This window comes from Schistocerca serialis, chromosome 2 (genome assembly GCF_023864345.2).
Source record: "Schistocerca serialis cubense isolate TAMUIC-IGC-003099 chromosome 2, iqSchSeri2.2, whole genome shotgun sequence".
In the NCBI taxonomy this organism is placed as follows: domain Eukaryota; kingdom Metazoa; phylum Arthropoda; class Insecta; order Orthoptera; family Acrididae; genus Schistocerca; species Schistocerca serialis.
This window is the reverse complement of record NC_064639.1, coordinates 872,666,003-872,692,947: the sequence shown is the minus strand read 5'-3', so window position 1 is coordinate 872,692,947 and position 26,945 is coordinate 872,666,003. Positions and strand designations below refer to the sequence as shown.

Genomic DNA, 26,945 nt, shown 5'->3' with positions numbered 1-26,945 from the left:
CTACTCAGACAGACTTGTGAATGTTACTCAACCACTGTAAAGGTAACTAGGAAGATACGCCTGATTTTTTTGAAAATAATTTTCCCTGGATTTTCTATTATTCCTACTGCATCATTTTGGCTACTTTGGCCTTTTCTGAAACTGATTGCCTGATTGGTTTTTCACTGGTGTCTAAGGATGTTGATGCTTTCAGTAAAGGTAAAAAAATAAAATAAAAAAATCTCCAAAAAATTATGTCAGCATTGTTAAATTTCATATTCCAGAATCAGTTAATTAATATACTTATTAACTCTTGTTTCAGTTACCTGATGGCAGAGTTATTAAGGTTGGTGGTGAGAGATTTGAAGCACCCGAGGCTTTATTCCAGCCTCATCTCATCAATGTTGAAGGGCAAGGTAAGATGTTGCATAATAAATTTTTATTTTTGGTACATGCACAACATGATCAGCAACATGTTTATGGCAAACAAAGCCACCACAGTTGTTAAATGTGTTGATTGTACACGACGCAAGTATCTCTGCACAAAATGGTTTTTGTAGTTCGTGAGATAATGAGAAAGAATCTGGGGTAGGGCCATTCTTAACTGCCATTATGCATTTACAACGCATATAAGCACTCGTCAGTGACCACTGTTTAGTGCAAATGTGCCCAGAGGGATGATGATTATGACGACGACACCTAGATCATTAAAATAATAAAACCTTATCAACCTCATGATATACTGGGTGACCAAGAACAGGATGTGTTTGAAATGGCTAGTATGATGCCACTTGTGTAGATAGTGGGGGAACCTGGGTCTAGAAGAGAGCAAAGATGCTGGAAACCATTGAGATGGTGAGACATGCATCGATTGGGAGCTCAGAGCGATCTACATGACACATACGCGAGTTAAACCATGAGTTGGTGGGCACTGTTTTTGAGAAGAATTAACATTTCATCCATACAATACCGTTATTGTTCAGCAGCTGAAGGTAACAGATTATGAGCAATGAGAGAAACTCTCCCTTCAAAGTGCTGCTTGAAGACAATGGAAATGCGATAATCGTCATGAGTGAAAAGCTCATTGTCATTCGAGTGGGAAGGTTAACGAGCAAAATTTGTACTACTGGGCCTCTGGGAATCCACATATCAGTCACAGAATGCCACTCCATGCAGCTCGTGTAAGGGTGTGGTGTGAAATTAGCAATTTTGACATCATAGGCCCTTTTTTTCTCTTCTTCTTCTCCTCTCTCTCTCTCTCTCTCTCTCTCTCTCTCTCTCTCTCCTTTTTCTTATGTTGCTACTGTGACAGTCAACACATTGAACATTACATTCACTTGCTTAACACTCTTGCATTCTCATCTGTGATGGTAACATCTACACAAGAACAACTTTTATCTTAAACAAGATAGTGCCACCCCACAAACTTCACATCTATTTGTGGATGTAGTTCATTGCATGTTTCAGGGGGAGGGAGTCATTTTGCATTTTGGTGATTTCCCGTGGTCTCCGGCATCCCCTGATTTAAGCACTTGTGACTTCTTTTTGTCAGGACACCTAAAATCCCATATATATTTCCATAAACCCCGCACCTTGACTGATTTGTAGGAGACAAGTGGCAGCAATTGACCATGAAATGTTGGATTGTGCTTAAACTGGTTTTCAGCGTAGTCTTCAAACCTGCATTCGAGAAAGGGGACACCACCTACCAGGCATTATCTTCCATTCGTAATATGTGTTTCAGATGGCATGTAATTACAAAGATGTTGTAATAGTTTCACTTTTGCTTCACAAATTACATTCACTTAAACTCGTAATTCACAAGCCACCATATGGTGCGTGATGGAGAGTACTGTGTACAACTACTTGTCATTTCCTTTCCTGTTCCCCTTGCAAATAATGAGGGGAAAATGACTGTCTGTATGCCTCTGCATGAGCCCTAAGTTCTCTTATCTTCGTGGTCATACAAAATGTACATTGGTGTCAGTAGGATCTTTCTGCAGTAAACTCCAAGTACTGGTTCTATAAATTTTCTCAATTATGTTCCTCAAAAAGAACATCACCTTACCTCCAGGGATATCCATTTGAGTTCCCAAAATGTCCCCGTAATACCTAAATGTTATTAAAACCTACCAGTAACCAATCTAACAACCTGCCTCTGAATTTCTTCATTGTCTTCCTTTAATCTGACCTGGTGGGGATCTGAAACACTCGAGCAGTACTCAAGAATGGGTCACACAAGTGTTTATATGCGATCTCCTTTACAGATGGACCACAATTTCCTAAAATACTCCCAATAAACCAATGTTGACCATTCACCTTCCCTACTACTGTCCTTATAAGCTCACTGCATTTCTTATTGCTTTGCAATGCTACGCACAGATATTTAAATGACATGATTTTGTCAAGCAGGACACTTCTAATACTTTATCTGAACATTACGGATTCCTTTTCCCCACTCGTCTGCATTAACTAAACATTTCTCGTCATTGAGTTAGCTGCCATTCATCACACCATCTAGAAATTGTCCATCATCTTGTATCCTCCTATAGTCACTCAGTCACCCTTCCTGCATACATTGTCATCAGCAAACAGCCGCAGATTGCTGCCCACTCTGTCTGCCAGATTATTTATGTATATAGAGGAATAATAGCAGCCCTATCACATTTCCCTGGGGCACTCCTGATGATAACCTTGTCTCTGATGAACACTCGCCATTGAGGACAACATACTGGGTTGTAAGAAGTCTTTGAGTCACACTCATGTTTGGGGTACTACTACATATGCTTGGACCTTCACTAACAGTCTTCAGTGGGGTGCCATGTCAAACTCTTTTCGTACTAGAATATGGAACCATGCCCTTCACCCATGGTTCGCAGGATATCATTTGAGAAAACAGCAAGGTGAGTTTCACATGAGCTATGTTTCCTAACTCGTGCTGCTTTGTGGATAAAAGTTTTGCATCTTAAGGAAATTTTTAATATTTGAGTAGAAAAAATGTTCAAGAGTTCTTTGGCAAACATATGTTAAGGATGGTGGTCTGTAATTTTACAAGGCCAGTCTTTTACCCTTCTTACAACAGGAGTCGTCTGCACTTTTTTCCCTGTTGCTTCAGACTTTGCACTGGGCAAGAGATTCATGATAAATGCAAACTAAGTAAGGGGCCAATGCTGTAGAGTACTCCTTGTAAAAATGAATTGGGGATATCATCCGCACCTAGTGACGATTTTCTTTTCAATGCCTAGGATGCCTATTAGTATGTCCTCCATACAAGACTATGTGCAACATTCGAACAATCGTACGTTTGTAAGTGTCTCCTGCATGAAAGATTTCTTAAACAAAAAAATTAAAACTTTTACTATCTCCTTTTGCGACACCAGACTGGTCAAGAGTGACTGGATAGAAGCCTTCGACCCGCTGAGCAACTTTATGTGCGACCAGAATTTTCTTGGGTTCTCTGCCAGATCATATTACTAGAATATGATGGTGGTAGTTCTATGCTTCGCCCATCAACCTTTTCACAGGCGCACTATCTCTACAAACTTTTGCCTATTGTCATTTGTGCATTCTCCTTTGAAGCAAGAGTGTTGCGGTGTTCGCTTCCTCTGCAGTATTCAAATTTTGCTGTTGAACCACAGTGGATCTTTTTTGTCTTTAATCCACTTACTTGGCACATACGTACGATTTATAATCTTTTTAAACTTAGTCCATAATTCTTCTATGTTCTCCATACTGGAACTAAGTGATGTCTATTGCATAAGTGGGATGCTAACAGCTGCTCATCTGCTCTTCCTAGCAGAAACACTGTCCTAGCCTTCTTGATAGATTTATTAACTTTAGCAACCTTCATTGGTGTGTCATCATGATCAGTAATCCCAGTCTCTATACTTGCACCTTTGATAAGGTCAGACCTGTTTGTGGTTACAAGGTTGAAAATATTTCTGTTGCTTGTAGGTTATATAATCATCTATTAAAGACAGTTTCTGGAAAACATGTTCAAAAATACTTTAGAGGACTGCCTGTGTGTATCCGCTGCAGTGAATCTGTAGACGTCCCTGTCTATACTTGGCAGGTTAACGTGCATGATATGGGTATTTCCACACTATGGAGCTTAAGAGTTTCTTTGAATGACTCTAAGTCACAATGGAATCAGGTGGACATTAAAGCTATCCAACTACTCTGTGATTCCACCAAAACCTGTTATACGAGTCCCAATAGCTTTACAGTCACACTCAAATTTGACCCCAATAGAGAGAATGTTTTTGTCGACTGCAGTGAACACTCCTCCTCCGGTGGCGTCTAATCTGTCTTTCCATTCCGTGTTCCATGACTCAGTAAATATCTCTGAGCTTTCTATTTCGTGTTTCAACCAGCTCCCTGCCCCAAAAATTGAGTGTGATAAATTCCTGGAGGGCTGTAAATTCTGGAACTTCATTACAATGCTTCAACAATTTTCTGATAAACTTTTGGTAATCAAAGTGTCATTACTCTGAACACGGTCTGGTTCTGCTATCTGCATGTCTCGTGAGCGTTCATCGCAGTACCTCAGTCTACCACCTAGCCTTAAAAAAATCTCTGTTTGCTCCAGAAGTACTCTGCTACCTGAGTAGCTGCTTCCTTCGTGTAGCGTATTCCTGATCTGTCAAGGAGAGTACTAAAATTCTCCACCAGAGATCTGTAGCCTTTGGTTGAGAGCCTCCAATCGGCCTCAAATTAAAGGACCTAGAACAACTCTGGAAACTGTGCTGAAAATTGCAAGCTCTGCTCCACCATTCAGCTAGCTACTCATGTGAACTGAGCATGGTGTCAATGTGAGCCGCAGCTGCACCCTGCACGCTCAATAGCCACAGGTAAGGCTTCTACATCTCGGATTAGGTCCCCATGGCAGACCTACAGAGTGGCTTTCTTTCTGACTCTGGGCTCTGGATGCTATTTTCTTAAGGGGCTTTATAATGTAAATAATGTTGAAGCTCCTGGTAACTAGCAAGCCCCTCCCCCACCTGCCTGCTGGGACCTTGTTGAAGGAGCCATCTGCCCACTCACAAGGTGACTGGACAAGGCCAGAAGGGCAGATTCCACATTGACCCTTTGCCTTGAGCAGTGCAAACACATTACCACCCAACATTTGTGCTGTGGTGTGGGCAGATCCACCACGTTGGGTACACTGGGAGGTTCCTTGGCAGCAGAGCCCATGGGCAAAACAAGCCACACCTGAGGTGTCCCATGCAGCACACCAGATCCTCCACCAAAGCTACTGTCTGAAGCAGCAGCTTGAAGACAGTGACTGTATCAAAAGTGCATCCAGCTGTTCACAAGCTGTGGCCAGCTCTTCCTGTGTTCAAATGCAGCATGCACACATCCTACATGTTCTAGCACAGCTAAAGAAGTAAATTATAGAAGCTCTGAGAGAATCCTAAATATGCTACTTGCTACCATCCTGACTTGTTACCAATGGAGGCTGACTTCTAATGAGTTGTGCTGCTAGCCATTAAAAAGAAGTGACAACTGCACGGATCTATGCTTCACAGTTACAAAAACGTGAGATTACATGTCTTGATAGAAAAACACGCATGGAATTTAAGAGTTAAAGTATGAAGAAAACACATAAGAAGATAAATACATAACTTGCTGGTCTACTGGTGCTTAACAGGCAAGAACTGGAACCTGACTGCGTAATGTTATTTTAAAAATGCCCAACTCCTCTGTCACTCAGTAGATGCTGTTGAAGCAAGATAAACCTTAGTGAGTAGCCCTGCAACCTCTAGTTGTATTGGACTTGCCAGGTATGCAGGGCTACGTAAGGGTTGTCCAGAAAGCAACTCACAAACTGTGAACAGTGAACACCACAGATGTCCCCCCCCCCCCCCCCCCCCCAGCCACCCACATAACAGGCAATGACACCAAACCACAAGATATGTATGATGATACAAAGTAAAGGGGGGGGGGGGGTGCTGTTGAGCACCCTGATACCATCATCATCATCAGTCAGTCGGATGGATGCACATTTTGGAAGCAACATTACACATCTTGTTAGTAAGAATTCATAGATATTTCATCAAAAGCATCAGAAACTCAATAAAATAGTAACAAATGTGGGTCGTCTCAAGAATGTGTTTTTTACTACCAAGAGAGAACAGGCATTATTCGAAAAAGGTGCTACCATTTCATGTCACTGAAGACTTATAAGTATTGCAGGACTTCCAAGCAACTATGTAGCAGTTGGTAAGTGACATGTATACTGTGGAAATGCCTTTTCATCAAACCAAACAGATCATTAATGGTAAACTATTGGATAATTCCTGATACCAAAAGAACTGCACAACCACCTCTCTACCAGCTCTGACAGACTAGTAATGATTTATGAAAAAAGCATTAAAAGAAGAGTGGAAAAGAAAAGTTGCAATAGATATGGAAAATATTATGAAGAGAGTAAGTAGTGAGCTGAACTGTGTTCACCTCCAGTACATTGTCACTATGCGTACAATTAATAACAGGTTTCATGTGTAGAGCTCCCATCCTGTGAGCTCACCACATTGTTGTGCAAGTGATGCGCATCTTACAGGAAATGTAACCAACTTGCACATGAAAATGGAACTGTGTTGTCAGCAACACATTGCTACTCACCATAAAGATGACACATAGAGCTCTGGACAGGCACAACAAAAAGACTATTCCACATTGAGCTTTTGGCCAAAGACCTGGTTAAAATCCATTCCCACTTGCTGTTCCTGAAATGCCTAAACCATGAAATCCACCCTCCCCTCCCAACAGCCTAAGCATAAAAATACTTTTCTCTGGATACCACACCTCCTTTCAGAATGACCTTCACCATTTCTGATTCTGCCAGTCCCTGGCCCTCACAAACCTGGTACGGCAGAATACATCTCCATGCCACATGCATCCCAGAAGCACCTCTGATCCCTTGCAAGATGCTGCTACACACAATCCCTACTACATACATCACATTTCTGACATTCAATCTCCAGCACCTGGAAGGGAATTCCAGATACCACCTCCGTAAGTTATCCAACCTGCTGACATGGTACTGCTGTCTTAGGACACCACTCTCCAACCCCTATCCTACCCACAGTGTTCCTCCTTGGCAACCCCTCATAGCATCCAAACCCTGCCTAGCTGACCTTATCAACTTGTCACATCTCCCAAACTCCTTGCCAATATTCTACTAAAATACAATATTGCATTGCCTGTGTTAAAGGACACTTTTCACTCCTCACCTATTCCCTTAACAAAAACACTACAAGCTGTTGCTGTTCGGATAGTGGCCCATGTTGACATCACAGTGTGCTCTGTGTACTTACCACCACATGAGCCTCTTCATAGTGGGGCCCTCACTCATCTTCTTGATGAACTACCCCGACCCTTTCTCCGTTTGGAGGACTTCAATGCACACTGTGCACTATGGGGCTCTTAACACCACATACCCCAAGGGTCGGGTACTTGAGGATATGCTACACACAACAGATCTTATACTGCTGAACATGGGTCAAACCACACATTTGAGCACTGCTTCAGGTTCATCTGCAGCCATAGACCTCTCCTTCTGCTCGCCTGCTCTTGGGGACACTGCTCAGTGGGCAGTGGACGACGACCTTCATGGTAGTAACTATTTCCCAATCTGGATCCCTCTGTCTGATGGAGCAGATCCTGAAATAAAGCCACCAAGATGGTTATTCAAGAAGGCTAACTAGATGCTTTACAGGCAGTTAGCTGTTTTCGAGCAATGTGACGGCATCCAGGACTGGGTGGATCACATTACAGCTGTGATTCACCATGCAGCTGGATCATCCATCCCAAAGTCTATGGAAGTGCCTAGGAGGCGACCTCTCCCTTGGTGGAATGATGAGTGTCGTCTTGCAATTAGGAACAGGAGGGCAGCAATGCGCAGATTCAATTGATGCCCTACAGATGAGAATCTTGCAAACTTTCAAATGGGGCATGCAAAGGCAAGGAGAATAATTCGGGAGAGTAAACAGAGGTCTTGGCAAGAGTTCCTGAACTCCATCAGTAGGTCCACACCTGCATGTAAAGTATGGGAAGCCATTAGGAGGAGCTCAAGGCACAACTCTTGACCGCCGATAGCAGCTGTACGAATACAGGGGTCTCTTGTAACATCGACAGTGGATATAGCTCAGACAATGGCTGAATCTCATAAATCCATTACAGCCGATTCCAGCCAGGATCCCACCTTCCACCAATATCGGGAGGCACAGGAGAAGGCTGATATTGATTTCCGATCCACCAACATGGAAGAGTACAACCAGCCTTTCTGTGGAAGCTGGATTTTGCATTGTCAGTGTCTTGTGATATGACCCATGGAAACAACCTGATAACCTACAACATGGACCCCAAGACCTATGACTGACACATTTAAGGATGTTTAAGGCCTTGAGACATCTCAGTTTCAGTTGGACCAATGGTCGAAGGAAGTCCTCCTTCAGCTCTTCAATAAAATTTGGATAACTGGCACTTTCCCAACTTGTGGAGGGAATCTATTTTAATCCCAGTTTTAAAACCAGCAAAGGATCGGACAGACCCTGGTAGTTAACATAGTTTTAGCCTGACAAGCTGTGTAGGAAAGACACTGGAGCGTATGGTCAATTGGTGCCTAGTGTGGGTTCTGGAAACTAGGTCCCTACTCAGTCCCTCCCAGTGTGGGTTCAGGAGGTATCGCTCCACTCTCAATAACCTGATCCTGCTCGAAGCTGCAATTCAACAAGCTTTCCTTTGTAAACAACACTTTATCGGTGTTTTCTTCGATTTGGAAAAGGCCTACAACACTACCTGGAGGCATATTATTTTGTCGCAGCTCCATCAGTGGGGATTCCGTGGATGTCTACCAACCCTCATAGGGTCCTTTCTGTCGGACAGATATTTTAGATACAGGGTTGGGAATGTTTTGTCTGCCCGTTTTAAGCAGGAGAATGGTGTCCCTCAAGGGAGTGTCTTAAGTGTCACGGCTTTCACCATAGCAACAAATAGTATTACAACCACAGTGCGACATCCAGTACTATGTTCCTTATTTGTGAACGACTTTTCCATCTTCTGTGCATCCTCCAGCCTCACCACGGCTACTCGACAATTGCAACTGACGATCAGGCGGTTGGAGGAATGGTCTCGCACCACAGGTTTTAAATTCTCATTAGAGAAAACAGTTTGCGTTGCTGTCTGTTTAATTTGCCCGTTTTAAAACTGGGGGACACTGATCTCACTTTTAAAGAAAAGGTGAAGTATCTGGGTCTTACCTTTTATGAGAAGTTAACATGGTTACCATATATTAAAGAACTGAGACTGAGATGTCTCAAGGCGTTAAACATCCTTAAATGTGTCAGTCATAGGTCTTGGGGAGCCGACAAAGCATGTTTGCTCCAACTTTATAAGGCCTTTGTGCGACTCCAGCTTGAATACGGATGCCAGATTTATGGGACAGCAAAGCCTTCATACCTTAAAATGCTGGATACAGTTCACCATGAGGGTCTTAGGCTATCAAAAGGAGCCTATCGCACGAGCCCTGTTGTTTGTTAGTGTGCTGTTAGTTTGTGTGCTGAGGCTGGTGAGCCTCCGCTGTCTATTCAACGTCTTCTTCTCGTGGTACGCCGAGCTTATAGGGCATTGTCCATTCTTAATTCGCCAGCATCCAGTTATGTTGTTCTGCCGCCACTGGAACGGCTGTTCGATCGTCAACCACAAGCGACACGGCCATTTGGGATCCGTGCAAGGGAGAGCCTTGAATTACTGCAGGTGGGGAGCATTAAGGTCCAAAGTCAGGGGTCGAGTAGGGCATCCCCCTGGCAACTACCAAGGCCTAGATTGCACTTAGAACTGACTGCTTACAAGACACCTCTATGTTTTCAGTTTGTGTAACCAACAAATTAAATACTTATATCTAAAAACAAAGATGATGTGACTTACCGAACGAAAGTGCTGGCAGGTCGATAGACATACAAACATACACACAATATTCAAGCTTTCGCAACAAACTGTTGCCTCATCAGGAAAGAGGGAAAGACGAAAGGATGTGGGTTTTAAGGGAGAGGGTAAGGAGTCATTCCAATCCCGGGAGCAGAAAGACTTACCTTATGGGGAAAAAAGGACGGGTATACACTCGCGCGCACACACACACACACACATATATCCATCCACACATATACAGACACAAGCAGACATATTTAAAGTCTTTAAATATGTCTGCTTGTGTCTGTATATGTGTGGATGGATATATGTGTGTGTGTGCGCGCGCGAGTGTATACCCGTCCTTTTTTTCCCCACAAGGTAAGTCTTTCCGCTCCCGGGATTGGAATGACTCCTTACCCTCTCCCTTAAAACCCACATCCTTTCGTCTTTCCCTCTCCTTCCCTATTTCCTGATGAGGCAACAGTTTGTTGCGAAAGCTTGAATTTTGTGTGTATGTTTGTGTGTCTATCGACCTGCCAGCACTTTCGTTCGGTAAGTCACATCATCTTTGTTTTTAGATATATTTTTCCCATGTGGAATGTTTCCCTCTATTATATTGAAATTAAATACTTAAATATTCTAATAGCATAATTCACACATTGAGAAGGATGTAGGTTGCAGTAGGTACTGGGAGATGAAGAGGCTTGCACAGGATAGAGTAGCATGGAGAGCTGCATCAAACCGGTCTCAGGACTGAAGACCACAACAACAATGTTGTTGTTGTGGTCTTCAGTCCTGAGACTGGTTTGATGCAGCTCTCCATGCTACTCTATCCTGTGCAAGCTTTTTCATCTCCCAGTACCTACTGCAACCTACATCCTTCTGAATCTGCTTAGTGTATTCATCTCTTGGTCTCCCTCTACGATTTTTACCCTCCACGCTGCCCTCCAATACTAAATTGGTGATCCCTTGATGCCTCAGAACATGTCCTACCAACCGATCCCTTCTTCTGGTCAAGTTGTGCCACAAACTTCTCTTCTCCCCAATCCTATTCAATACTTCCTCATTAGTTATGTGATCTACCCATCTAATCTTCAGCATTCTTCTGTAGCACCACATTTCGAAAGCTTCTATTCTCTTCTTGTCCAAACTATTTATCGTCCATGTTTCACTTCCATACATGGCTATACTCCATACGAATACTTTCAGAAATGACTTCCTGACACTTAAATCTATACTGGATGTTAACAAATTTCTCTTCTTCAGAAACACTTTCCTTGCCATTGCCAGCCTACATTTTATATCCTCTCTACTTCGACCATCATCAGTTATTTTGCTCCCCAAATAGCAAAACTCCTTTACTACTTTAAGTGCCTCATTTCCTAATCTAATTCCCTCAGCATCACCTGACTTAATTAGACTACATTCCATTATCCTTGTTTTGCTTTTGTTGATGTTCATCTTATATCCTCCTTTCAAGACACTGTCCATTCCATTCAACTGCTCTTCCAAGTCCTTTGCTGTCTCTGACAGAATTACAATGTCATCGGCGAACCTCAAAGTTTTTATTTCTTCTCCATGAATTTTAATACCTACTCCGAATTTTTCTTTTGTTTCCTTTACTGCTTGCTCAATGTACAGATTGAACAACATCGGGGAGAGGCTACAACCCTGTCTTACTCCCTTCCCAACCACTGCTTCCCTTTCATGTCCCTCGACTCTTATAACTGCCATCTGGTTTCTGTACAAATTGTAAATAGCCTTTCGCTCCCTGTATTTTACCCCTGCCACCTTTAGAATTTGAAAGAGAGTATTCCAGTCAACATTGTCAAAAGCTTTCTCTAAGTCTACAAATGCTAGAAACGTAGGTTTGCCTTTCCTTAATCTTTCTTCTAAGATAAGTCGTAAGGTCAGTATTGCCTCACGTGTTCCAGTGTTTCTACGGAATCCAAACTGATCTTCCCCGAGGTTGGCTTCTACTAGTTTTTCCATTCGTCTGTAAACAATTCGTGTTAGTATTTTGCAGCTGTGACTTATTAAGCTGATAGTTCGGTAATTTTCACATCTGTCAACACCTGCTTTCTTTGGGATTGGAATTATTATATTCTTCTTGAAGTCTGAGGGTATTTCGCCTGTCTCATACATCTTGCTCACCAGATGGTAGAGTTTTGTCAGGACTGGCTCTCCCACGGCCGTCAGTAGTTCCAATGGAATATTGTCTACTCCGGGGGCCTTGTTTCGACTCAGGTCTTTCAGTGCTCTGTCAAACTCTTCACGCAGTATCATATCTCCCATTTCATCTTCATCTACATCCTCTTCCATTTCCATAATATTGTCCTCAAGTACATCGCCCTTGTATAGACCCTCTATATACTCCTTCCACCTTTCTGCTTTCCCTTCTTTGCTTAGAACTGGGTTTCCATCTGAGCTCTTGATATTCATACAAGTCGTTCTCTTATCTCCAAAGGTCTCTTTAATTTTCCTGTAGGCGGTATCTATCTTACCCCTAGTGAGATAGGCCTCTACATCCTTACATTTGTCCTCTAGCCATCCCTGCTTAGCCATTTTGCACTTCCTGTCGATCTCATTTTTGAGACGTTTGTATTCCTTTTTGCCTGTTTCACTTACTGCATTTTTATATTTTCTCCTTTCATCAATTAAATACAATATTTCTTCTGTTACCCAAGGATTTCTACTAGCCCTCGTCTTTTTACCTACTTGATCCTCTGCTGCCTTCACTACTTCATCCCTCAAAGCTACCCATTCTTCTTCTACTGTATTTATTTCCCCCATTCCTGTCAATTGCTCCCTTATGCTCTCCCTGAATCCCTGTACTACCTCTGGTTCTTTTAGTTTATCCAGGTCCCATCTCCTTAAATTCCCACCTTTTTGCAGTTTCTTCAGTTTTAATCTACAGGTCATAACCAATAGATTGTGGTCAGAGTCCACATCTGCCCCTGGAAATGTCTTACAATTTAAAACCTGGTTCCTAAATCTCTGTCTTACCATTATATAATCTATCTGATACCTTTTAGTATCTCCAGGGTTCTTCCATGTATACAACCTTCTTTCATGATTCTTAAACCAAGAGTTAGTTATGATTATGTTGTGCTCTGTGCAAAATTCGACCAGGCGGCTTCCTCTTTCATTTCTGTCCCCCAATCCATATTCACCTACTATGTTTCCTTCTATCCCTTTTCCTACACTCGAATTCCAGTCACCCATGACTATTAAATTTTCGTCTCCCTTCACAATCTGAATAATTTCTTTTATTTCATCATACATTTCTTCAATTTCTTCGTCATCTGCAGAGCTAGTTGGCATATAAACTTGTACTACTGTAGTAGGCGTGGGCTTCGTATCTATCTTGGCCACAATAATGCGTTCACTATGCTGTTTGTAGTAGCTTACCCGCATTCCTATTTTCCTATTCATTATTAAACCTACTCCTGCATTACCCCTATTTGATTTTGTGTTTATAACCCTGTAGTCACCTGACCAGAAGTCTTGTTCCTCCTGCCACCGAACTTCACTAATTCCCACTATATCTAACTTCAACCTATCCATTTCCCTTTTTAAATTTTCTAACCTACCTGCCCGATTAAGGGATCTGACATTCCACGCTCCGATCCGTAGAACGCCAGTTTTCTTTCTCCTGATAACGACATCCTCTTGAGTAGTCCCCGCCCGGAGATCCGAATGGGGGACTATTTTACCTCCGGAATATTTTACCCAAGAGGACGCCATTATCATGTAAACATACAGTAAAGCTGCATGCCCTCGGGAAAAATTACGGCTGTAGTTTCCCGTTGCTTTCAGCCGTTCGCAACACAATAACAACAATACACACATTTAAATTTATTAAGATACTTTGTTTACATGTCTCTTAATGAATGATCCGTCAAAAGCCAAAGGTAAGCAGGGTGTGGTCACACTATATTGTTATTCAGTAATTTTACGCAACCCTACTTCAGTGTTACTGAACCACATAAGCAATTTTCTTTTCATGACTCTTTGTACTTTACTGAATTTTATTTATAAATGAAAGAATTTTATCTGAACTTCACTCAAAACGTGACTCTCTTTCACTTTACTTACTGCCACAAAGAAAAGATAGTAAGAATATTAAAATTGTTTAATTTGTCTGAAGGTATCTACTTCAGTACAGAAGCAAAACTTCCCATGTTATGTAAGTTATACAGTACTTCTACATTTTACTGTAAAAGTTACTTCACAACTATTATTTTCAGACATTTATTCAAAGACAAAAATCAATGCTTGTAGATACTGAATGAAGCACTTCAAATGTTTTTATAACAGGTTTATATGAAATAATCAAACACCAGGAAAGAACTCTTTATAGGTGAATGATTACAGGGTCAACTAAATTTTATGTTTAACACAATAATTATTCAAAAAAAGTTACTTTTCAATTAATGGTTCACACTTCTGCAATTCTAATTATACAGATCGTAACCTGTTGACTGTAGGTGATAAGTGTGGCAGATAGTGGTGGTGGCTACACTACCCTTTGTACAGCGTAAAGGTTTCTTGAATATGGGCTAATTAATTCTTCTTTGTGTCATTTTAATATCCATAACATAGCCCAACTATTGTACCAAAGCTGTAACAATTTAGCAGTTGTCATTGAAGGCTGTTGTGCAAAAATTTCCGGGCAAGACAGTGCCTTCTCCGTCTGAGTGTTGCTTCTTTCACTGCTGGCTACAGACTGTGTGTTCTCGTTCCCACTCACTTTACAGGTAGTGCACCAAAAACCCATGCCAACTTTTATACTCTCGCAGGAACTTATGTACAGTACAAAAGCAGTTCAGCTTTGTTTTACGTAACACACATCAAACAGGGTGCAGCACTTAAATCCGGACTAATTTCAATTTGAATTTCCTGCCCTGTCGTAGTGCAGCCGGATTTCGCAATTGGTATTCTTGAAAACCATAGGCATCGGATGGAGTACAACCAAAGAGCCACGATTATCAAAAGTCTTCACGCTGGGCGTTCGCCCACTGAAATAGTTCGATGTTTGGGTACCCGAGATCAACTGTTTACGAGACAGTGGCCAAAAGTAATGCTTTGAAGAAGTCTAGGAAAGGTTCCACTGACCCGCCGAGGAAACCTCATTCAAGGAAACATATGTCACAAACTGTGGCAGTCATCGAAAAGGATCGGACACTGATTTCGGATGACATGGGCAATTGTTGAGGAAATGACATCAGTATCGAATGTCAGTGAGCAAACAATATGTCGGATGGCAGAGGAGGACCTATTACAAGCCATGTAGTCCAAAACTGGTTCTCGGATAACATTGACATGTTCTGGTCAAAGGAGTTCTGACCCCCGAGTAGCCCGGATTTGAACCCGCTCAACTACTATGTTTGAAGCATAGCTAGAAGAGTTACAGTAAGAGAAAGCACCCTAATGTTGCTTCTCTATGCACCGCTATTGAGGCATCATTTGTGAATATGGACAGTGCTGTTTCACAGAATGCGTGCAATCAGTTCAGGACAAGATTGAAGGCGATCATTGTGGCTGGGGGGGAGGGGGTTACATTGAACAATGTTACTCTTGAAAGATACCACTACTTATATGTAAAAGAAATTTCATTTTCATTTGTACTTTGGTTTAATAAATTTGCTTTTAAAAACAGTTTCATGTTTCTGGATTTAAGCAATGCACCCCACACACATTGTCGCCAAGTGCGTACCATTTTATACAAATGACAACTTGCACAAATATATAAAATTACACACACAAACATTTTCAAATTATACGTTTCACTTTTTTTTTTTTTTTTTTTTTTTTTTTTTTTACAAACATACATTAACAAAGTACTCTAACATCATATATATCATACTTTTCAAATATTCTTTGCGTATTGCAGAAATATTATGACAAATTTTAAATGCAAAAAGTTTTTATAAATTTAGATGACCGAATAATAGTGTTATATAGAGACTGTCGCATTTTCTTTAAGTAAAAGACAAATCCAGGAGATGAATGTATATGCATTAAGACCTACATATGCGACAGTGGACTTGACAGTCAAATCGGTTTTCTCCTCCATACCACCAACATTGGTTGCAAGTAAATTTTCACCATAGATTGAAGTTCATCACTTGAGGCTGGCTGGCAGTGCCTAATTATGTCTTGGCAATATCGAAATCACTATCTCCACTGATGATGTAATAGGCAGTTGAAAGAAAGGGAAAAAAACTGCTACAGGGGAAGATTTAAAGCTCTCAGATCAGACTGCGCTGCTTTTGAGTAGCGATCCAGATGGTGCTCCAAGCAATGATATGGTGGGTATTGAAGTCTGCTAGAAGGAGCCAGCAACTCCACTGAATAACCTCCAAAAATGTCACAGTGTCCTCACCTAGATAGAAGATATTACAAAAATACCATCTCGCCAGTAACTTGGCTTCTGCTTTACTTGGGAATTTAACTGGATTTGAGGTAAATATGAGAAATTTAGATTTCTAGCCCAGGGAAGAATTGTGTACTTGTGTTTACAAGAACATGCCTTTAAATTCACTGATACTCCTGCACTGTGGTCCTATAGCCTCCACAGGGAGTATGATCTTAGTGGGAAGAGACCTAGAAGACATGGAGCAGAGTACTCTTCACCACTTTTGTGGAATCATCTTCTGATGTTGAGCTTTCATCACACTCCCCTCCTCCATGCTTAGTGGGAAGTAGTCAATGATTTGCTTTCCAGCAGCCATTTCCTGACTTGGATACACCTAAGAGAGAGCAGTAGCCTTGAAAGTGTAGGTCAATGTGGGCACTCAGAAAGACAAGCTGAATGTCTTACAATCCGGTAACTTTATTTGAATAAATAAAGAGCAAAAGAGCAGACACAGTTCATGTGCCAGCTAACTGCTGAGTAGTTTGTTAATGCTCTCTGAACCAGCAAATCACCACTGACAATACTGAGGGCTACCAACATTACCAGTGACAAAGTTTTCAAATTGCCCTGTCTCATTGTGGGAGCAGAATTCAGCACTGCCTATGGCACAAGACTTACAAAATGTCCTGCTCATCTTGTAACTTATTTCCACAAGTTGGTTTAGGTGTTACCTAGGAGGAGTTTCCTTCAGAAGGCACGTGGTACTACGTATGGAATCCTCTTCTTATCAAATGATGATACTGAATTGTGACGTCTTTTCAGATAGTTTTACTAAACAAGAGAATGATTTCCCTCAAGGTAATGTTGCAAGTGTGGAACTATGAACTGTACATTGTCCACAGAAAGGGGCCCTGTTCGATACTTCTTATTTTTCAATGGTTTGCTCTTCATGTAGCTTCCAATCAACCACATGGCAGTTTCAGTTAGCAACTAAATAAAAATTTGTGTGAGTTCTTTTTAACCATTCATGAAATTTTTATTTTCCAGAAATTAGAATCAAGGGGGCTGTTTTTTAAATTGTAACTATTAAATGAGAAAGAATACTTTTGATCTAAGTTGGCCTCTGTCGAAATGGTGGGGTATGGGAAGAATCAGCAGTAGTAGTGAGGGTTCCATTGGCAGTGGCTGCATCTGATACACTAGTACATAAATCTCTCGTTTATCTCTTCTGACGTAAATTTAAGTGGATCACACTAGCTCATATGTGTATGAAGTACTCATTTTGCATCTATTGTACTCTGAAACTGCAGTGCCAGGCTGTGTATGATGGAAATAGTGATACCCAAGTCTGAAACATACTGAGGAGTAGTTAATAGTTGCCCCCAAAAGTGCATCATCTGTGTGTGGATGAACATATCTTAGATGAGTCCTGTCAAAGGATTTTTATTTTCCCAGTGATAAGCTTATGTTGTTTGTCCTATCTTGGAGATACAAAACCACAATACCTCGAAGCACTCAGTACATTAAAACTTGTCTCAGTACCTGGGCCATAGGCAAAATTTTGCAGCTACATCTTTATAGAACTTTCTTATGGATTTGGTTTTGTGATTATGGATCTACTTTCCATTCTGCTTGAAGACCTCAATGCAGTACACCATGTAGTAATCTTGTTGGGCACAGTGGCGTTTATATCCAGCCTCATCCCCATCAGTGAGGATCTCCTCTCTATGTAACATGAGTACAAAATTTATTGTATTCTTCATTAACTTGCACCTCATGCCTTCGCTAAGCCGCCTGTAGAACAGTTTTTCAGTAACTGTTCGTAGGGAATGATGCCTTTTGAGACTGATGCACACACAAAAATGGAAACTACTACTGTAGGTAAACACAAAAACACATCACTCTATAAGAGATTAAAATATTTACCACATAAAGGTATTGAGTCTCAGGCAGGCACAATGAAAAGTCCGCTAAACATTTGAGCTTTTGGACAAAGTCATTCTTGGAGATTATAAAACACCCACATTCACAAAGCACAGCTGCCCCCCCCCCCCAAATCTCTCTCTCTCTCTCTCTCTCTCTCTCTCTCTCTCTCTCTCTCTCTCTCTGATCACTGAGGCCCAATTATAGACTGCAGTTGTGTCAGATGTGAGCAGCAATCTTTCGTGGATGATGTGGGGGAAGGAGGGTGCCACAGAGTTTAGAGACTGTGCTTGGCTTGGAGGGGATGGGAGGGTGGAAAAGGAAGTGAAAGGGGAGGGAGGGGAGTCATTCCACGTGCACATGCATGAACGTTTGCTTGTGGTAACTATTTATTTCCAGAATGAATCTTTCACTCTGCAGCATAGTGTGCACTGTTTCTTAGTCTAGTTTACAATATTCATCAGCTAGAAAGTTTCAGAATTATTTACTGTTGATCGCTGTTAATCACATCTCAGTGTTTTGGATGTATACTAAGAACATTAGTTGTTTAGCACACATAAATGCTATTATCATCAAATTCTTCAGCATTGATGGTATATGTCATGGGTACAACAAGTTCACCTCCTCCTTCATCAGTAGCAGCTCCAATGAATTTATTGCCATGTATGAAACAAATCAGAATAGGAATCTCACATCGTAGAACTGTGTTAAAACATTTGTATTAATACATAAGAAAGGTAACTGGACTATATATACAACTTTTCTTTTACAGGAATTGCTGAGTTGGTTTTTAATACAATCCAGGCTGCTGACATTGATATGCGCACAGAATTATACAAACACATAGTGTTATCTGGTGGGTCAACCATGTACCCAGGTTTACCAAGCAGACTGGAAAGGGAAATCAAGCAGCTGTACCTTGAACGAGTTCTTAAGAATGACATTGACAAATTATCTGTAAGTTACCTCTAATTAATTTGGTAATTGTACAACCATAAGCATAACACTAGACTATAGAAATAAATACATGAAAGTATGCACAGAACATCTGTAGAGTTGGGAAGTTAGAAAGAGGTACTGGTAGCTTGTAGCTGTGGGTTGTGCCTAGGTAGTTCGGTGTGTGCAACACTTGGTTTTAACATGTCACTGTTTGTGGTAATAGAAAGCAGATTAATGAAAAATCTGGATAGCTTGTGCATTTGTGGACTTAGAGAAGATCTTTGGTAATGTAAGGTGGTTTAACATTCATTATCATTGGAAGATTAATACAGAAATCCACAGATGATGTAAAACAGCTACAATAAAAGTGTAAGAAAGAAAACTTCTTATTAAGAAGGGTTAGATATGGTGTTGCAGCTTATCACCACTATTGTTCAACTTGTAAATCAAAGAAGCAATAAAGAAATAAAGTTGAAGGGAACAAGTACCAATGCTGACTTCTGTAGATGACATGGACTTTCTAGCCACATGTAAGGAAGGCCTGCTGAAAGGAATATACATAGCACAGATTATGGCCTAAGGTTAAAGAAAACAAAGGTAAAGGTGGGGGAAGAGTTGTAGAAATCAGAACTTCAGCTAGCTTAACATTAAAATTGGAAACGACATAGTGGCAGAGGAAGTGAAAGAATTTCGTGTCTGAAGCAAGGTTACACAGAATGACTAAAGCATCAAGCATGTCGGAAGAAGTTTGGCACAGGTGAAGAAAGCTTTACTCAGTAAGAATGCTGCTGATATCAGATATTGATATAAAACTGAGAAAATAATTCCTGAAAACTATACACCTGGAGCTCAGTATTGTATTTATGGGAAATGTGGAGACAAAGAAACTGGAAGGTTTTGCATTTTGAGAACGGAAGAACTATATATGAAAAACATCTGGGAGCGAAAGGGCAAATTAGCAGGACATCTACTACGAAGTTCAAGCACCTAAAGGAGATGGGGAAGGGAAAAATAATGGGAAGTAACATGACTATAATAATCAAAATAGATGACAAACTATGTTTGGTGTTGTAGTTACATAGAGATGAAAAGATAAGTACAAGGTGGGACAAGATGGGGGACGTCTTCAAACCAGTCATAAGACTGATGATTGAGAACTTCGCTACCATGTTTTCTTTCACTGCAGAATAAGGTTTTGTAGTAATTTTGTGTTGTGCAGAATTACAGTATATCAAAAAATGAGAGATGAAGATTGATGTAAAAGCTGTAATTGCAAGAAAAAGTGTAGAATTGTGCACTGAAATCATAATAAAACTTAATCCTTTACAATTTGTTTGTTCTTCAAAATACAACAGGGGAGAGGAGGAAAGGGGGCAGTTACTGAGAGCTGTCAGGACACTGATTTACATGTCTGTCTGGCTGTCCTGATTTAGATTGTCATGGTCCTTGAATTACTTCAGGCGTAGTTTGACAAGTTTCCTGCATGATGATCACCACTCCTCCTCTTCCTTACCATGCCCAACTGGACTGATGTTTTGTGTTCAATGTCACTGTTAAAATATGTCTTCAGTTACCAGCCTACTACATATGTATAATATTAATTCATTTGTGTGGCAATGTCTGAAAACTTGAAACTAATGTACAGATCCCATTGTTACAGAAATTCAAAATACGCATAGAAGACCCTCCTCGGCGAAAGGACATGGTATTCATTGGTGGAGCTGTTCTAGCAGATGTTATGAAAGATCGAGATACGTTCTGGATGACCAATGAAGAATATCAGGAGAAAGGTGTTGGTGTACTAAAGAAACTAGGTGCTAGATCCAGCTAGAACGGCCAGAATTTATGGGATGTTATTGCAATTGGCATGACTTTCATTGCCTTTGAGGCATTTTATAAAAGCAAGTTGCATTTATAGTAGCAGGATTCCGGCTTGGAAGTTGTGCAAACTTTACTTGCTGGAGAGTCCATTGTGTCATTAAAAATGCACATCACAATCCAGTAAAATGTTTTATGTACTTTTTTCTGTTTATGGTCATTCAGTGTCTTTACAAATCATATTGTTAAAATGCATACTTACTCTAATTCATTGCACCTTTTTTCAGAAGTATTAGTACAATGTGTGTTGGCAGAAATAATGAGCATTAAGGCACCCAATTAATGTGGTAAGATCAAGATCACAGTAAATTAATTTTTAATTTATTAAAGTTTTCAAGAAAGAGGAACCTCAATTGAGTCCTCAGCCAAGCAAAATGTGAACTTTTAACTATTTATAGATGGAAAATAATTGTACCTCATGTATTGTTGAATATTTTAAATGTCATAGTGATGAAGTACAGCCACACTCTTCCAAAGGAGCATAAAGAATGGCCTACAGTGTTCCTAAGCAACTAAATTACAAATAGGTTGTGTATACAATTGCTGTTGTACAACATGTATATCTAGAGCAGACATTTTTAAATCTGATAAAGAACACCAGTATTTTAAAAACGACATAACGTAGAATATAAGAACCTTAAGTTTGTTTTGTAATGTGTTAAATGAGAATACTGTTATTGGAGCACGTGTGTGCGTATATATGTCTACATGAAGGACAAAGTTTTGTTAATACAAGAGTTTGTATTCTAAAGAAGTTAGTATTTATTTAGAAATAAATTTCTTATTTTGTCATGTAACTTTAATATGTAAAATGTTTTAAAAATCTTGTATATAAATATATGTTTTGATTTTTCTTACTTTCTGTTTTTAAAACAGAAATAGAATTCCTTGAGCAATAATTAGTGGTATTGACTGGAAAATTATATGTATTAGTAAGTTGACACATTTCTCAACAGAATTTATAGTTTGGAAAATTCAGTGATTAATACTGAACTTTTAAATTTGATAGATTGATCTTGACCTCTTGACATGTTAATTTACTTAGACTTGTTCATGGAATATCATTAGCAGAACACACCTTAATGAAAGTCTCTAAGAGTCTGTGATCTAGAGAAATACTGTCCAGTGTGTTAACATTTGCAGTTTTGGATTTAATGTATCATTAAAGCCAAATCAAAAACAGCCTGTTATGTTGCCACAGGTGAATTTGAGTTTTCTGGCGTACTATGCCATATTTCCTACATAGTGTGGTTAGCGGAGAAAAAATTTAGCTCTAAAAACATGCCTTCTGCCAAGAATAAAATGTAACAAAGGTACCAGGGAAATGTAAAATATTGAGATTGTTACAGTTTTCAACCCTGAATTTATCTTCTTTGGATATTTTCTCAGTTTCTTCTTCAAAAACGGGAAGTAACAATTGTTGTGATATTTTCTCAGGTGAACAAAGTAAATTATTTGCGAACAGTTTTCCATCAGAGACAGAGTGAATTTCAACAAAATAAGATTTGTAATATACACTTCTTGACATCTGTAATAATATTGAAATAAGTGATTAGGTAAAATGGATGTGACTGTCACATTTTTATGTCTTCAAATTATTGATTTGGTATGACTTGCAGTTTTCCCTTCTTCAACAAAGGTTTTCCTCAACAACAGTAAAATGCATTAAGGACAGTTTAAGATTGATGCTCGAAAGTACCCTGTTGAGGGCAAAACTTGATATTTGTAATGTGAAGAATTAATTGATAAGATTAAGCAAAGGACTGTAATGTTTCAAATGGTTCTTTATATTTGTAATTCACTGTGTTTACGGATTTTAGATCAGACTGCTAATTTGCATCAGTTAGGCAGCATATGGTTAGTGCATGTACTATGTGAGTGACAATACAAAGGATGTAACATTTATTTTGGATCAAAGTAAGACATGTATATTAATGGAGACGAGAATCATCTATTCACTTGCTGCTGAAATATTGATAATCATTGCAGGGTTGACAAACATTTTGACAAAAATGTGGATTCTGAATCTTAATTTTTTAATTCTTCACCTGGGAAAATACAAAGATAAGGAACAGAAAAAGAAAATAGAATTCACCAATTATCATTTCTGTGCTATTGAGCTGTAAAATTTTTAACCAAAAATAGAGAAAAAAATATTAAAGCATGCCGTTCCACGTGAACACTAATTTCATGACTGGATACATGAGATTCTATAAGAGATGTGAAGGTATTCAGCCAATGCCCACAAAGTAACATCATTTTCTAAACATTCCAGACGTTACCTAAATAATGTGCTATTGAAGTGGCAGTCTTTTGTGTATATCATGAGAGAGATTTAACAATAAAAACAATCAATTATTGATAAAATTATTTAATTAGATAGATAAAAAATCTACTCACCAAGGGGCGACAGAACAAACACATAAAATACTGTTGTGATTGGCAAGCTTTCGGAGCCAGTGGTGGCTTCTTCAGGCATAAGGGTTGAAGGGGAAGGAAGAAGGGTGAAGGAAAAGGACTGGAGAGGTCTAGGAAAAGGGTTAGATTTTGGGAAAGTCTCCCTTCACCTGTGGTTCTGGGTGATTTCCTCACAATCTGCACCTTTTCTGAGACCTCTCCAGTCCTTTTCCTTTACCCTTTCTCCTTCCCCTTCAACCCTTCTGCCTGAAGAAGGAGCCACTGGCAGCGAAAGCTTGCCAATCACAACAGTCTTTTATGTGTGTGTTTTGCTGCCACTTTGTGAGGAGATTTTTTGTATCCAATTACTTAATTCCATGAGAGAGATTGAATTTTCTGTAATCTCTATGTACAGTTTCCTTGTATAAGGCAGTAATTCATTAGCTGCTTTAGTCTAGCTGTGTGCAAGTGTAAACATACACCTGTTGAAGCCTCATGTGGATTATGTCCTTTCAAATGCATAAGTAGCACTAACATAATGGGGGATTAGGAATTGTAATGGTCATATGAGGTCAGATGTTTGTACAGCAAGCTGCATAATGGGGGATTAGGAATTGTAATGGTCATATGAGGTCAGATGTTTGTACAGCAAGCTGCAGTATTTATTGGAATACTGGGAGAGAGCAGTTTGTTTGCGATGAAATGTTACTGTTGGACAGTTGAAACATGTAGAAATAAATGTGGAGGGTCTCATTTTTGTTTGCTAATAATGAGTCACAGGTATAGTGACAACTTGACTGTGAGGAGTAAGAGGCATCAAGCCCACAGACAACTCAATATAAAACACTGTTCCTAATGACACCATTCCTTCCATCCAGATTGAACTGTGAACAGTTCTTGAAACTCTAGGCCTCTCACAAGGAGCCCCAATTGCTTCCATAGAATTCCTGACTCATGTACCCCCAAGTAGACAAAAATGACCATCTCAGCTATACTGCTGTAGCTGTCTTCAGAGTCCCCACTGAACACAACCCATTCTAACTAGATGAGCTCCTTCAAGCCATGACATAACCTACTATTCTGTGTAACTCCTTGAAAGCCCAAAAACCATTCTCATCACCGTTCCACCTGGAATCCCTTTTGCCACTAGTGATGCAACCTCACTCAGTATGCACTCACATGCTCCCTCCCTCACACACACACACACACACACACACACACACACACACACACACTTATCGATGTCATTTTTGTAATCTGAACTCACAATGAGCAACTACTGCATTACCTGCAGCAGCTTAACTCCTTTGCCCACTTCAGATTTGTCACATTCTTTTCCAAATATGAAGCCATCTTCCTTGACATTTACCTCTGCCTCTCTGAAGATCAACTGCAACCCCCTGCCCTTCCTTTGTAAAACCAACCGATAAACAGTAATAGCTCTACTTTGACAGCTGCCACCCCGTCACACCATAAGCTCCCTTCCCTCTAGCAAAAGAGTCTTGACAGCTGGCAGTGCTGTTGTCAGCTTTCACTTGCAAAATGCAAAAGGCTTTTAGTGGTACCAAAGCTACATGTCTTGTCGACCATATGTTTGCCAGCTAGCAGTGTTCACCTCTTTATTCGCACAAAATAATTTTTCTATAGTTGAAGGGAACATCAAAGTCCACAAAACTTACATATGTAGTAATGGATGAATACCTTATCTTTAATTTTCTTGTGAGAGAGTCAAAGCACCTTAGTTATGGCGATCAGAATGACATTCTGTGGCCATGGTGACTGCATCATCTTCAGTGCTGCTGTTCTCAAAATCTGTTGAATAACTTGTATATTTATTATTGTTTCTTCTCTTATGCCTTCTTTGTTCTACCTGTGGACTTCACTCGCATGTGGTTGCAAACTCATTCCATTTGTGTGTGTATTTACTTGCGTGACAGTCTTCTCACCAGCACCTTGTAGTGTAGACGTTTTATTTCACTCTGCAGTGTGTGCTTTAATTTGAGCCCAGATACAGTGGAAGACCTACAACTTTGTGGTAGTGGTTCTCTGCTAATGAGTCAATTATACATGGTGCGTCAAAAAAATGTATACACACTTTGAAGCGTCATAGAAAATTTATTTCCCGTTCTACAATGTTAAATTTCTGTAAATGGAAAGCTTAAAGTCCAATTGGAAAAATAAATGTACTTTGCAAATGTGATTAATGTTCAAACTGGTGGCCTTCAGCATCAATACATTTCTGAGTACGAGTAACCACTGATTCCGTACATCGTACCAAAGTGTCCAATGAGATTTCTGCGCACATCGCCTGAATCTCATTCCAAATTGTGTCCAGGTTGCATGGTTTACGTTTGTACACCTCATCTTTTACTGTTCCCTATAAGAAGAAATCCAGCGGCGTGAGGTCTGGAGAGTGTGCAGGAAACTCGATTGGTCCCCTGCGTCCTATCCCCTGGCCTGGCACATTGTGATCCAGGTATGCTCGTACATCCCTATGATAGTGCGGCGGGGTGCCATCTTGTTGGAAATAAAACTCATCATTACCGTATAATGCACGAATCACAGGGAATATGGAGTCAGCAAGCATTGTTAGGTACGTTTCTCCAGTAACAGTACCTTCAAAGCGGAAAGGCCCAGTGAGTACCCTTGCAGACAAACCATACCACACATTTACACCAGGCACTTTCACAGCCTTTTCAACTGTAATGTGGGGATTATCTTCAGCCCAATACACACAATTGTGCCTATTGACAGTTCCATTGAGTTTGAATTGGGCTTCATCCGACCAAATTATGCTACCCATAAATGCCAGTTCACGTCTCACCCCATCTCCTGAACCCATTCTCAAAATTCTAACCTTCGATCTGGATCATCACTTAGCTGTTGCACCAGCCTTGGAATGTACACACGAAACTTGCCTTTCTTCAGAATCGTAGCACACTACTAGCATTTACATTACTCTCACGTTCCGCTTGCCGTGAAGATTTTTGAGGCGAACAGTTCCAAGACCGCAATTGTGGAATAATCACTTGTAGCTGTACGGGGTCGACCTGATCGACCTTTATGCACATTGCACACTGTTCCATGAATTTCGAATTTGTCTCGTAGACGTGTAATTGTTAACCTTGAATGTGGTTCTATACCATACTCATTTCTCCACTGTCTTCGAACCACAGCTACATTCTCAAACTTCCAGTACCACTTAATTATCTGCTTCTGCACTTCAAAGCTCAAACACATGTCCGCCTTGTTGCAGTTACTTCCTTGCCGCTGCTTCCACCTGTTGAAGAAACATAACATTACTTTCTCACAGATATTTAACGTTGTAGAACGGGAAATAAATTGTCTATGACAGTTCAAAGTGTATATACATTTTTTTGACGCACTCTGTATATTGTTTCTGTGGTTTGTATTTGATAAAGAACTTTTGGAGTTAATGACTTTCTCTTTAAAGCCTATATTATTTTCCTTCAGTGAGTCCAAAATTTTGTCCTTCCTTGTGGAAGTAGTAGCCTTATTTAACTGAATGGGATGCTGTGGCTCATTGTCCACGATG

The 26,945-nt window shown here is 40.2% G+C and overlaps 1 protein-coding gene across 3 annotated transcripts in view; it reads left to right on the top strand.

Annotated features, from left to right (window-relative positions):
* The window catches only part of LOC126458195 (actin-related protein 2-B), a 66,258-nt gene extending 43,934 nt beyond the window's left edge, over window positions 1–22,324 (top strand). For all 3 annotated transcript variants that reach the window (XM_050095085.1, XM_050095084.1, XM_050095083.1), the window contains 3 exons: window positions 302–395; window positions 18,948–19,132; window positions 20,775–22,324. In XM_050095085.1, the coding sequence (XP_049951042.1) occupies window positions 302–395; window positions 18,948–19,132; window positions 20,775–20,945 (450 nt within the window). In that variant the 3' untranslated portion in view covers window positions 20,946–22,324. The remainder of the gene's footprint in view (window positions 1–301; window positions 396–18,947; window positions 19,133–20,774) is intronic.
* Window positions 22,325–26,945: the final 4,621 nt, after the last annotated feature.